We start from the raw sequence: 11,854 nt of genomic DNA on the forward strand, positions 1-11,854 counted from the left end.
TGCGGGGTGGTGAGTGCACGGGCTGGGGGTGCGGGGTGGTGGCGGGGTGGTGAGTGCACGGGCTGGGGGTGCGGGGTGGTGGCGGGGTGGTGAGTGCACTGGCTGGGGGTGCGGGGTGGCAGCATGGAGGAGGGGGGGCAATTACTTGCTTTCAGGCATGGCCTCCCCCTGCTCCCATTGGCCAGATTCCACACACTGCCTCACAGGGCCGTGCCTCGTGAAGGCTTTCCCGTTTGTGCCCATTAGCGCACAGGGTTGGGGTTCGGGAGCCTCGGCGCTTTCTCTCCCCGTCCCCCCGCTGAAATATTGGAATGTCCGGGACATTTCAGTGCTTTCTGGGGACAACAGGGGAGAGTATTTTAAATCGGGACTGTCCCGGAAAATGTGGGACGCCCAGTTGGCGTAGCCAGAGGGCAATGCAGAGCCCAATGCTGATAAACCAGGGCTGAGCCCCTCCTCACACGGGCTTTGCAGTGGCAGGCCCTGTAGAAGGGCAAGGAGAGAGCTCGCGCGAGGGCAGAACAGAGATAACAGGGGACACAGACAGATGTGATGGAAAGCAGAACCGGAAAGGAAAGGCAGCTGGCGTGCCAAGCCCAGTGCTATCCTGCTGGCCAGTCACTGCTTCCCTAGGCTCCCTCGCCTGCCTGTCTGGTGCCATTTGCTTTCTCTTCTCAGACTGTAAGGTCACTGGGGGCAGGGAGGGGCTTTCTGTGCTGTGTTGTACAGCACCTGGGCCCTGACTAGATGCGTCTGCAGTACAAAGAAAGAATCATAACAGTGGGGCAGAACCATGTGCGCGCTAACGCCAGTTCACAGCGAGGACCGGGGGGGCGCTCAGTGCAGGTGTGCGCAGTGTTGTGCGGGAGAACCCCTCCCCGGGTGCACGCCCCTGCCTACCCATGCCAGATGAGCAGGTGAGCTGAGAACGCCCTGGCAGGATTAATCTGGAATTTCCTTGTTGGCCTGGGTGAGAGACAGACCCTCGTTCCCATCACTGCAGTGGTCCCTACCAGCATGCTGGGGGAGCTTCCAGGGGTCATGAAAGTGCTCAAGGCATGGCTGTCCCTGGAGCCTATTGGCAGCAGGGTCTGCGGCATTACATAGGTCTTGAGGTGTGCTCTGGGTGCTGGGTGAGGTATGGTGCTTGGCTGGGTGTTGCCCACCTATGATCCTGTTGGTGTTTCCAGAAGAACGTAGGCATGGCTGAATAGGAGCAGGCTCCGACAGCCTCCGGCACCGTCGGCTGCTTCCCTCCTAGGTGCCCTGCCTGGGGTTCAGCACGGCACAGCCAGGCTGCCTGCATGGCAGGGCCCTCTCCAACAGGGGAGTCCGCTGGTGAGCGTCCAGGCTGGTCGGCCGGTGGAAGCTCTTGCTGCCCGTGAGGCAGCGGCAGGGGGCACTCGCCCGAGTGGGTGCGCTGGTGCACCGTGAGCTGGGACTGGCGGATGAAGCCCTTCTGGCACCGGGTGCACTGGTAGGGGCGCTCGCCGGAGTGGGTGCGCAGATGCAGCACCAGGTTGGAATTTTGGATGAAGGTCTTGGCGCACTCGGGGCAGCGGAAGGGCTTCTCCCCGGTGTGCGTGCGCTGGTGCACCAGCAGGTTGTACTGTTTGATGAAGCTCTTCCCGCACTGGGCGCAGGCGTAGGGCTTCTCGCCCGTGTGCGTGCGCTGGTGCACAATGAGGTGGGAGCGGTGGCTGAAACGCCGCTGGCACTCGGCGCAGGCGTAGGGCTTCTCGCCCGTGTGCGTGCGCTGGTGCACCGTGAGCCGGGACTTGCTGATGAAGCTCTTCTGGCAGATGGCGCACAGGTAAGGGCGCTCGTCCCCGTGCGTGCGCTGGTGCACCGTCAAGTGGGAGCGGTGCCGGAAGCGCTTCTCGCAGGCCGGGCACGGGTAGGGGCGCTCGCCCGTGTGGTTGCGGCGGTGCACCACGAAGACCGAGTGTTTGCCGAAGGCCTTGCCGCAGTCCAGGCACTTGAAGGGCCGGTCTCCCAAGAGCGCCCGCAGGTGCTCAGTGAGCTTGGGCCGCGTGGGGAAGCTCTTCACGCAGTGGGGACACTGGAACGTCCTCGCCTCCTGCTCGGCTCTCGGCTGACACTGCCCGGCCACGCTGCCCTCGCCGCTGGGCCACGGACGCGGCTGCTCCTCCGCCTGGCTCTGCTGGCGGTTCGGCTGCAGCCTGAAGGCGTCTTGGTGCCTGTTGCGCTTTGCTCCTGCGCCAGTTCCCAGGAACTCAAGAGCCTTCCCCAGCTGGTTGCCAGGCTGCGCCTGCAGCTTGGACTCACTGCGGCTGCTGCAGGCCCACTGAACGAGAGCATCACAGCTGGGTAGGGAGGGACTTTCTCTAGGCTGCTGCTGGTGCTGCTCAGCAGCCCACCTAATGGCTTCTGCTTCTCGGTCCGCTCCTAGGCAGCCGTCTCCTGGAAGGTTCAAACACAATGTTATGCCACTGACTCCCCGAAACAGCCCGGCACCAGCCCCACACTGCAAAAGGCCCTTCGCTAAGATTCTGTTGGGGGCGGGGCCCTAGCCACTCCCCTCTGGCAGCTGGAGGAAGCCTGGGCAGCGTTGGCAGGTCTATTGCTAATGGTTCTCGGGGTTGGACCTCTCTGCTTTACACAAGTATGGGAAACCAGGGACACTGGCCCTGGGCTCATTGTTACAGGTCATAGAAGCAACACGGTCCTGCTCCACCAGGATCGGAGATGCTGGGTGCAGATTTTACACTTAGCCGGTGCAAACTCTTTAGGAGAAGAGAAACGGGTGCACTTCAGAATTGCCTACAGAACCTGGTGAGCCAAGGGCTCTTGGCCACACACTCACCCCCAAAGCAGATCTCAGCTGCAGCGTCCCTGGGATACTGGGCACAGACCTCTCCCCCTCGCTCCATCGTGGACACAATGCCAGGTTTGGGGAGCTGGAATCCTTGCCAAGAAAGACAATGACAAGCTTTAGGATTCAGGCTGGGGGTCGGGGGGAGGAAGAGAAACGCAGAAGAGCTTTTCGGTGTGACCAGGAGGGCTAGAAACTGATTTTCTTTTAAGGAAAGCTGGGACTCATGTAATCACCTGCGATTCCAGGAGTTGGGGCTTTAAGAAGAACAGCGAATATCACAAGACACACGATAAGTCATGAGAGTTATCGTGAGAGTAACGCTGGCTCTTTCTTGAAATGCCCTTCTTCCAGAATGGCTTCCACTCAGTCTAGACACCCAGGCCTTAGAGTGGGAGTTTAATTCAGGGACATCTTGTTAAACTATAGATATATTTTAATTTCCTTGCATGTAGCTGGGAGAAAGGTGAGAAGGAGAGTGCATAATGCTACAACTGCACTCTAACATCCAGAGCCATTTGCAACTTCATTGTTCTAACGAGCTTTGTTAGTCACAATCAGCTAGAATTTGGGAGGAAGGGTGCTATGACATGGCTCCCCCTGTTCATACATTGCACTCCTCTCTTAGCTGCTAGCAGTATGGGGCCTAAGATACATTGATGGCCAGTTCCAGCCCCATCCTCGAGAGGGTAGTGTGCACCTCCACACCTGAGCCAGCTCATTTCAGTGGAACACAAAACATCAGAGAACCTTGCCCACAGTACTGCAGGCAGGGAATGCCAATTAGTGTCTTACCTAGAGAAAGCACAGTCTCCAGGTTCTCCTTCATCACCTCCTTGTAAAGCTCCCTCTGCCATTCTGCCAGAATCTCCCACTCCTCCTCAGAGAAATAGACAGCAACGTCATCAAATGTCACTGGGACCTGGAACAGCAAAGCAGGCATGTTTGGTGGGAGTATTCTCACCGGTACGACAGCAGCTCCCCACCGTGCATGCGTCCTCCTTGGGCCAGGAGCGGAACAAACCCGCAGGAAGACACACCAGCCAATTTTAGGGCAAGATGTGGTTCAATGGCCAGAGAGCCAAGCTTGGATGCAGGGGACCTGGGTCTTCTGCTGACTCTCTGGGGGACATTGTGCAAGTCCTTGTGGCCTTGTAGCCAAGAAAGCGAACGGCCTATTGGGGTGCATTACTACGAGCCTTACCAGCGGATCTAGAGAAGTGATTATTTTCCTTTATCAGGCTCTGGTGAGGCCACGTCTGGAGTACTGCATCAAATTCTGGGCCCCCCGTTGCAGAAAGGACGTGGACGCACTGGAGAGAGTCCAGCAGAGGGCAATAAAAATTATTAGGGACTGGAGTATATGACTTACGAGGAGAGGCTGAGGGATTTGGGCTTATTTAGTCAACAGAAGAGAAGAGTGAGGGGGGATTTGATAACAGCCATCCGCTACCTGAAGGGAGGTTCCAAAGAGGACAGAGAAAGGCTGTTCTCAGTGGTAACAGATGATAGAATAAGGAGTCTCAAGTTACTGTGGGGGAGGTGTAGATTGGATATTAGGAAAAACTATTTCACTGGGAGGGTGGGGAAGCACTGGAATGGGTTCCCTAGGGAGATGGTGGAATCTCCATCTTTAGAGGTTTTTAAGGTGCGGCTTGACAAAGCCCTGGCTGGGATGATTGAGTTGGGATCGGTCCTACTTTTAACAGGGAGTTGGATTTGATGACCTGAGGTCTCTTCCCACCCTATGATTCCTTCCTCTCTGTGCCTCCATTTCCCCTTCCGCCCACTGCCTGCAGTGTCTATAAGACTACATTCTCTGGGGACGGGTTGCTCTCTTTCAGCTTCGGCCCCTAGGCACTACAAACGACTGCATTACCCACAGACGGTGCGAGGAGTGAGCAGCCCGGACAGGAGAAGCAGAGAGCAGTGGCAGGGTCCCTCACGCAGCCACCAAGGCGAACACGGTGAGGCAGCCTGAATTCAGAGCTGCTTCAGTTCACCTCTGCCCTTGTCCGTTGTCGTGTTTTAGAACCTCCGCTTTTGCCAGTTTTTTGGGGTTTTTTTTTTTCCGTTCCCCGCTAGTTCAGCCCACTCACTCCAGAGGAGTGAACCATCCCGAGTCCTTTGCAACTTGCCAGAGAGAGAACAGAAAAAGGTGCCTATAGCCACTTTCCAGGGCATTTCGACTCAAAAGCAGGGGCCTGTGGCTGGGGCCAGGGACTGGGGGGGAGGAATTCAGGTCAGGATGTAAGAAGACTTTGTCTCCCGTTGAAGCTGCAGGGGGAATGATCAGGGCTGGAGTTTGCTCAGGATGCAGCCAAGACAGGTGTTGGAAGGGGGAAGGGTACCAGCCCTAGGGGAGAGCGATGGGGGGAGGGGAGGATTGTAGAGAAGTGAGCAGAGAGTGGAGCACTGGGGAGAAGGGCCGGAGGGGGCAGATATTTGGGGGAATGGGGCAGTGAGGAAGCAGGGCTACGATTTGGGTGCCAGTGGCCAGCCCAACTCTCAGGAAGCTTCTGCCGCTCCTGTGCCACGATCAACATTGCTACTAGACGAGACCATATGCTCACTTCCAGCTCTGCTCGATTCGGGGAGCTGGGGGTTCCTCCCAATCCTAATCATGAGAATTTGGGGACAAAGCTGGTGTGGATCAAAGCAACAGACCCATCCGCATCAGTCCTAACCAGGCCAGGCCAAAGCCTAAGGTGCTGACGCAGCAATTATTCTGGCTCCTTGATGTCAGGAGCAATCTCATCTGACTCAGGATTGAATACAGCGCCGGGTTCCCTCTAACATTTTCCATCCTTGGGCAGGTTGAATTTTCTTTTCAGCGGGTTCACATTTCTTGTGTGTAACACCAATATTGAGCTTGTGTGCGGCCTAGATATAAATATGTATTTTAAACAGTTCACAGGTATGGAAGAAGAACATATATTAAAACAAGGGATAATTCTTGGACTACCTGTATTATCACCCTAACAACTCAAGAGAGTAAACACATCAAAATGGGACATTTTGAAAACAGCTAGATACATGAATCATAGAATCATAGGACTGGAAGGGACCTCGAGAGGTCATTGAGTCCAGCCCCCTGCCCTCAAGGCAGGACCAAGCTCCGTCTACACCATCCCTGACAGATGTCTATCTAACCTGTTCTTAAATATCTCCAGAGAGGGAGATTCCACCACCTCCCTTGGCAATTTATTCCAATATTTGACCACCCTGACAGTTAGAATTTTTTTCCTAATGTCCAATCTAAACCTCCCCTGCTGCACTTTAAGCCCATTACTCCTTGTCCTGTCCTCAGTAAGCAAGAGGAACAAATTTTCTCCTTCCTCCTTGTGACACCCTTTTAGATATATGAAAACCGCTATCATGTCCCCCCTTAATCTTCTTTTTTCCAAACTAAACAAGCCCAGTTCATGAAGCCTGGCTTCATAGGTCATGTTCTCTAAACCTTTAATCATTCTTGTCGCTCTTCTCTGTACCCTTTCCAATTTCTCCACATCTTTCTTGAAATGTGGCGCCCGGAACTGGACACAGTACTCCAGCTGAGGCCTAACTAGTGCAGAGTAGAGCGGCAGAATGACTTCACGAGTTTTGCTTACAACACACCTGTTGATACAACCTAGAATCATATTTGCTTTTTTTGCAACAGCATCACACTGTTGACTCATATTCAACTTGTGGTCCACTATGACCCCTAGATCCCTTTCCGCCATGCTCCTTCCTAGACAGTCGCTTCCCATCTTGTATGTATGGAACTGATTGTTCCTTCCTAAGTGGAGAACTTTGCATTTCTCTTTATTAAACCTCATCCTGTTTACCTCTGACCATTTCTCTAACTTGCTAAGGTCATTTTGAATTATGTCCCTATCCTCCAAAGAAGTTGCAAACCCACCCAGTTTGGTATCATCTGCAAACTTAATAAGCGTACTCTCTATCCCAATATCTACATCATTGATGAAGATATTGAACAGTACGGGTCCCAAAACAGACCCTTGCGGAACTCCACTTGTTATCCCTTTCCAGCAGGATTTAGCACCGTTAACAACAACTCTCTGACTACGGTTATCCAGCCAATTATGCACCCACCTTATCGTGGCCCTATCTAAGTTATATTTGCCTAGTTTATCAATAAGAATATCATGCGAGACCGTATTAAATGCCTTACTAAAGTCTAGGTATATGACATCCACCGCTTCTCCCTTATCCACAAGGCTCGGTATCCTATCAAAGAAAGCTATCAGATTAGTTTGGCATGACTTGTTCTTCACAAACCCGTGCTGGCTATTCCCTATCACTTTATTACCTTCCAAGTGTTTGCATATGATTTCCTTAATTACCTGCTCCATTATCTTCCCTGGGACAGACGTTAAACTGACCGGTCTGTAGTTTCCTGGGTTGTTCTTATTCCCCTTTTTATAGATGGGCACAATATTTGCCCTTTTCCAGTTTTCTGGAATCTCCCGTCTGCCATGATTTTTCAAAGATCATAGCTAAAGGCTCAGATACCTCCTCTATCAGCTCCTTGAGTATCCTGGGATGCATTTCATCAGGACCTGGTGACTTGCTGACATCTAACTTTCCTAAGTGATTTTTAACTTGTTCTTTGTGTATCCTATCTTCTAAACTTACCCTCTCTCTGCTTGTATTCACTAAGTTAGGCACACCTCCAGACTTCTCGGTGAAGACCGAAACAAAGAAGTCATTGAGCATCTCTGCCATTTCCAAGTTTCCTGTTACTGCTTCTCCCTCCTCACTAAGCAGTGGGCCTACCCTGTCCTTGGTCTTCCTCTTGCTTTTAATGTATTTATAAAAGGTCTTCTTGTTTCCCTTTATGCCTGTAGCTAGTTTGATCTCATTTTGTGCCTTTGCCTTTCTAATCTTGCCCCTGCATTCCCGTGTTGCTTGCCTATATTCATCCTTTGTTATTTGTCCTAGTTTCCATTTTTTATATGACTCCTTTTTTATTTTGAGATCGTGCAAGATCTCCTTGTTAATCAAATACATGGCTATTAAGTAAATGCATAAAAAATATGCACCTGAGCCCCAATTTAACAACCTACTCCCACAGACCACCAGATCTTCAGAATCTCCACTACAGCTGCTCCCAAAAAAGGAAGCACCTGACAAAACACTAGCACACTGCAGACTTTTGCAGTTCACAAAACTATCCCTTTTAGATACATATTATCCACCCAAAACTCAGCTTAAAAAATCTGAGTCAACTAGAAATAGTTATTCATCCCTTGCAAGTATTAATATAAGATTTACTGAAACTAGAAAGGAAAGTAAGAGGCATTCACTCAGGCTTATACAGTTTCTCTGGGGAATGTTTCGGATCCATGCTATGCAAGTGAAATAGAGACCTGTAAAACAAAAGTTCTCTTGGTTTGAAACTTTCACGTTGTGTGTGTCACTAGCTCAAAGAGTAGACACCCCAGAGCACATTAACACATGGCTTCAGGTCCATGTTTCAAAGAGCTTGCAAATAAGGTCTTCATCCTACAAACACCTAGCAGCATAACTAGTGCTTGCTGCTTCTGAGTATGCCCATTGACATACAAGAGCCAGAACTTTACCAGATAGCAAAGATCCGGCCTTCATGCCAATACCCCTCCCCAAACAAATTCTAAAACTTAATGGAAATCACTTCCCTGGAATCAAATTCTAATTGAAAGGCCAAACAAATAAACAGTCTCCATAGTAAAGTTCTTCCAGTTTTAACAAGTTACCATGTATTAATTAGTAACACAGGGTTTTAAAAAATCATTAAGATCAGAGTTTTCATATATCTACGACACTCCAAAAAATTCTGTTAAAAGAATCCTTTTCTTTCTTACCCTAAGTCGTAAACACCTATGTAAACTTTGTTTGAAATGTAATCATGCAAATGTCATGAGCTAAGCCTTTCGCTTCTAAATGCTTTACAAAAAAAATATCAGTACAATTGAAGTCAGATCTGCTAATGAAGACTCTCTCAGACCTCTTTACTTCTCTGCTCTGGATCTGTCTCCCTCCAAACAAACTAAACTTTAGCCCAGGCTTTCTAACATCTCTGGGTAAATGCCACCTGTTAACAAACGCACTGTGCCCAAAAGCAAGCTCTTCTCTCTCTCCTGATATGTGGTGGAAAATATTTTGGTCTAGAACTGCAGAGGATTCATTGTTTTGTGTTTGCTCTATAAATCTAACAGTGGAAAATAGCACAGTGCTACATTATTCTTCTCCTCTCCCTCATGTTTTTTCCTGGCATATTTCAGATCTTGTTATTATGTCACCAATCAGTTGGTAATTAAAAGGAGGACAGGTGAAGGGGCCGCTCCAGGCCATCTGTAGCAGCTTCCCTGGCCACATTCACATCCCTAATCAGCACAAAGACCAGTTATGCCCCATTTCAGCCCTACAAGACCTATGCACTAAGCAAGTTCCATTTGTGCAGGGCCCTTGCACAGGCTGAATTTCTCCATATCCAAACAACTGAGACTGGCTGTTAACCTATAATAGGAAACAACTTTGCATTGGCATCAACTCAGTGACTTAACAGAATATAAAAACATAAGAACGACCACTGGGTCAGATCTGGGTCCATCGAGCACAGTATCCTGTCTCTGACAGTCGCCAGTACCTGATGCTTTTGGCAGTTGGAGGTTTAGGGACATCTGGATCATGGGGTTGCGTTCCTGAACATATTGGCTAATAGCTGTTGATGGACTTATCCGCTCTGAACTGATCTAATTCATTTTTGAACCCAGTTATACTTTTGACTTTCTCAATATCCCAGGGCAATGAGTTCCACGGGTTAATTGTGGCTTATCTGAAACACTTCCTTTTGTTTGGTTTATACCTGGGGCCATTCATCTCATTGGGTGACACCTGGTTCTTGTGGGACATGAAGGGGTAAATCACACTTCCTTATTCACTTTCACCCAGGGTCAGCTCGAGCCATTCCTGCGCCCCGGGCAGCGGGCGTGTGACTCATGCACAGCTCCGCCCCTGGTGTGCTGCGCACCTTGCAGCTGCAATCGGGCTCGCGGTGCCTGATTGCAGCTCTAAGGGTTGTTGCACGGCTCCCGGCCCCAGGTGCGTGGTGCCTGATGGCAGCTCTAAGAGGCACCACACGGCCCCTGGCCCCAGGCACGCAGCGCCTGATGGCACCCTGGGCAGCTGCCCGACTAGCCCCCCCTCCAATCTGGCCCTGCTTTTATCTCAGTCATGATTGTATAGACCTCTGTCATAGCCCAGCTCGCTCACCTGTCACCCCTACTTTAAGCAGAACAGTTCCAGCCTTTCTTCTCGCTCCTCCCAGGGCGAATGGTTACGAAGCCTTGGAAAGTTCAGTGTGTGACCTACCTGAATGAGAACGGGCCCTGTCCCTATTGCTCAGAAAGCCCCATTTCAAGCAGACAGAGTTGGCTTACAGGCACTTTCCCAGAGCCAGAACACGCTGAAGGGCTGTGTCTACATTGGCACCCTTTTCCGGAAAAGGGATGCTAATGAGACCAGTCGGAATTGCAAATGCCCCGGGGATTTAAATTTTCCCCGCGGCATTTGCATGAACATGGCTGCCGCTTTTTTCCGGCTCGGGGCTTTGCCGGAAAAAAGCCCCAAGCCGGAAAAAAGCGGCAGCCATGTTCATGCAAATGCCACGGGGAAAATTTAAATCCCCGGGGCATTTGCAATTCCGACTGGTCTCATTAGCATCCCTTTTCCGGAAAAGGGTGCCAATGTAGACACAGCCAAGGTGTTCCCACCAACATGTAAAGCCAGTGGACTGGTAATAGCTCAGAAAAGACGGCCCTTGCTTGCCACTCACAGGTAAATCCTAGGGCCAGCACAAAGCTCGGTAGAAGCCAGTCAGGTCCCCAGGGGATAAGGCAACAGCAGACACCTTTCCCCCTGGATGGTGCTCTGCACCCTCCGCTCTCCAGGTAGTTAGTGGGCCTTGCGGGAGGCACAGTGCCTGGCAGAATCAATCCCTCCATAAGAGTAACGACAGGAAAAGGCACAACTGATGCAACAGGGTTATACACAGAGCTGTCTGAGCTACCCGGCCCTTTGTCTCCTGTTCGCCAGGCTAGAGATCTGTGTTTGAAACACAGGCCAAGGGAACAGGATGGGGCACGAGGAGTGTGTGTGATGTGGGTGTGCCCTTTTAACCCTTGCATTGCTGGAGGATTCAGAGGAATGACTCCAGCACATGCGGCCAAGTCTCTGTTCCCCCTTCCCCTACTCAGCATGGAAACTAAACACCAGGGAACATCAGCCGTGACTCTCAGCATTGTGGACTCAGGCGCTGCCAAGTCAGAGCCGTACTGACATGTCGGACATGTTGTTTAATTTAACCCCCGCAGGGCCCAGCACCGGCACCTGCCAACATCTGAAAGCTGCCAAGCAGAGAGCTAGGAACATGCCTTTTCGCTCCATTGGACTAGGCGATTCCTGGGGGCAGGTGACCAACATATTGGTGACTTTGAGGACCATTCTCCTGCATCAGGGGCTAGGCTTGGGTGAGGTTGGGGGGGTTGGTTCTGATGGCTGGAAACAGCCACAGGAAACCCCTGCACTGAGCCTGCCCAACAGGGACAACGAACCCCCAGCCGCTGGGGTCTGACAGTACACCCAGCCCTTACCTTGCGGGAGAGCCCTTCAGACATGTCGGCAGGTGACGTCTCCAGGGGTGGGAGTCAATCAGCAGCCTTCACACCGATCTCTCCACCTCACAGGGACCCATCGCTCGCGTTTTCACGTGCCTGCAAAAGCGAGTTCCCCGTCAACCGGTGCAGGCTGCCCCCGGCCTCGCACCACCAGCTGATGGATACACAGGGATGGGGAATATTAGCTGTCAGAGCTCAGAGGAAGGGCTGGGGATACGGGGAGGAGGTGGCCCTCGGTGTCAGTCAAGGGAGCACCAGATGGTCGCTGCTTTGGCTGATCTCTGCCGAGATGGTCCTCAAATCAAAGGTGCATCTCTCCAAATCGGAGCCAGCTCCCTTTGTAAGAGCCTCAGAG

General features: G+C 51.5%; 1 protein-coding gene across 1 annotated transcript; it reads right to left on the reverse strand.

Annotated features, from left to right (window-relative positions):
* On the reverse strand, positions 1-11,854 carry LOC102458234 (uncharacterized). The gene is made up of 4 exons (XM_075919776.2): positions 11,476-11,854; positions 3,632-3,758; positions 2,828-2,929; positions 1-2,424 (listed from the first exon to the last, which is right to left on the reverse strand). The coding sequence occupies exons 1-4, from the start codon at positions 11,497-11,499 to the stop codon at positions 1,100-1,102; spliced, it is 1,578 nt and encodes a 525-aa protein (XP_075775891.1). The 5' UTR covers positions 11,500-11,854; the 3' UTR covers positions 1-1,099.

This window comes from Pelodiscus sinensis, chromosome 2 (genome assembly GCF_052426305.1).
Source record: "Pelodiscus sinensis isolate ZL-2025 chromosome 2, ASM5242630v1, whole genome shotgun sequence".
NCBI lineage: Eukaryota > Metazoa > Chordata > Testudines > Trionychidae > Pelodiscus > Pelodiscus sinensis.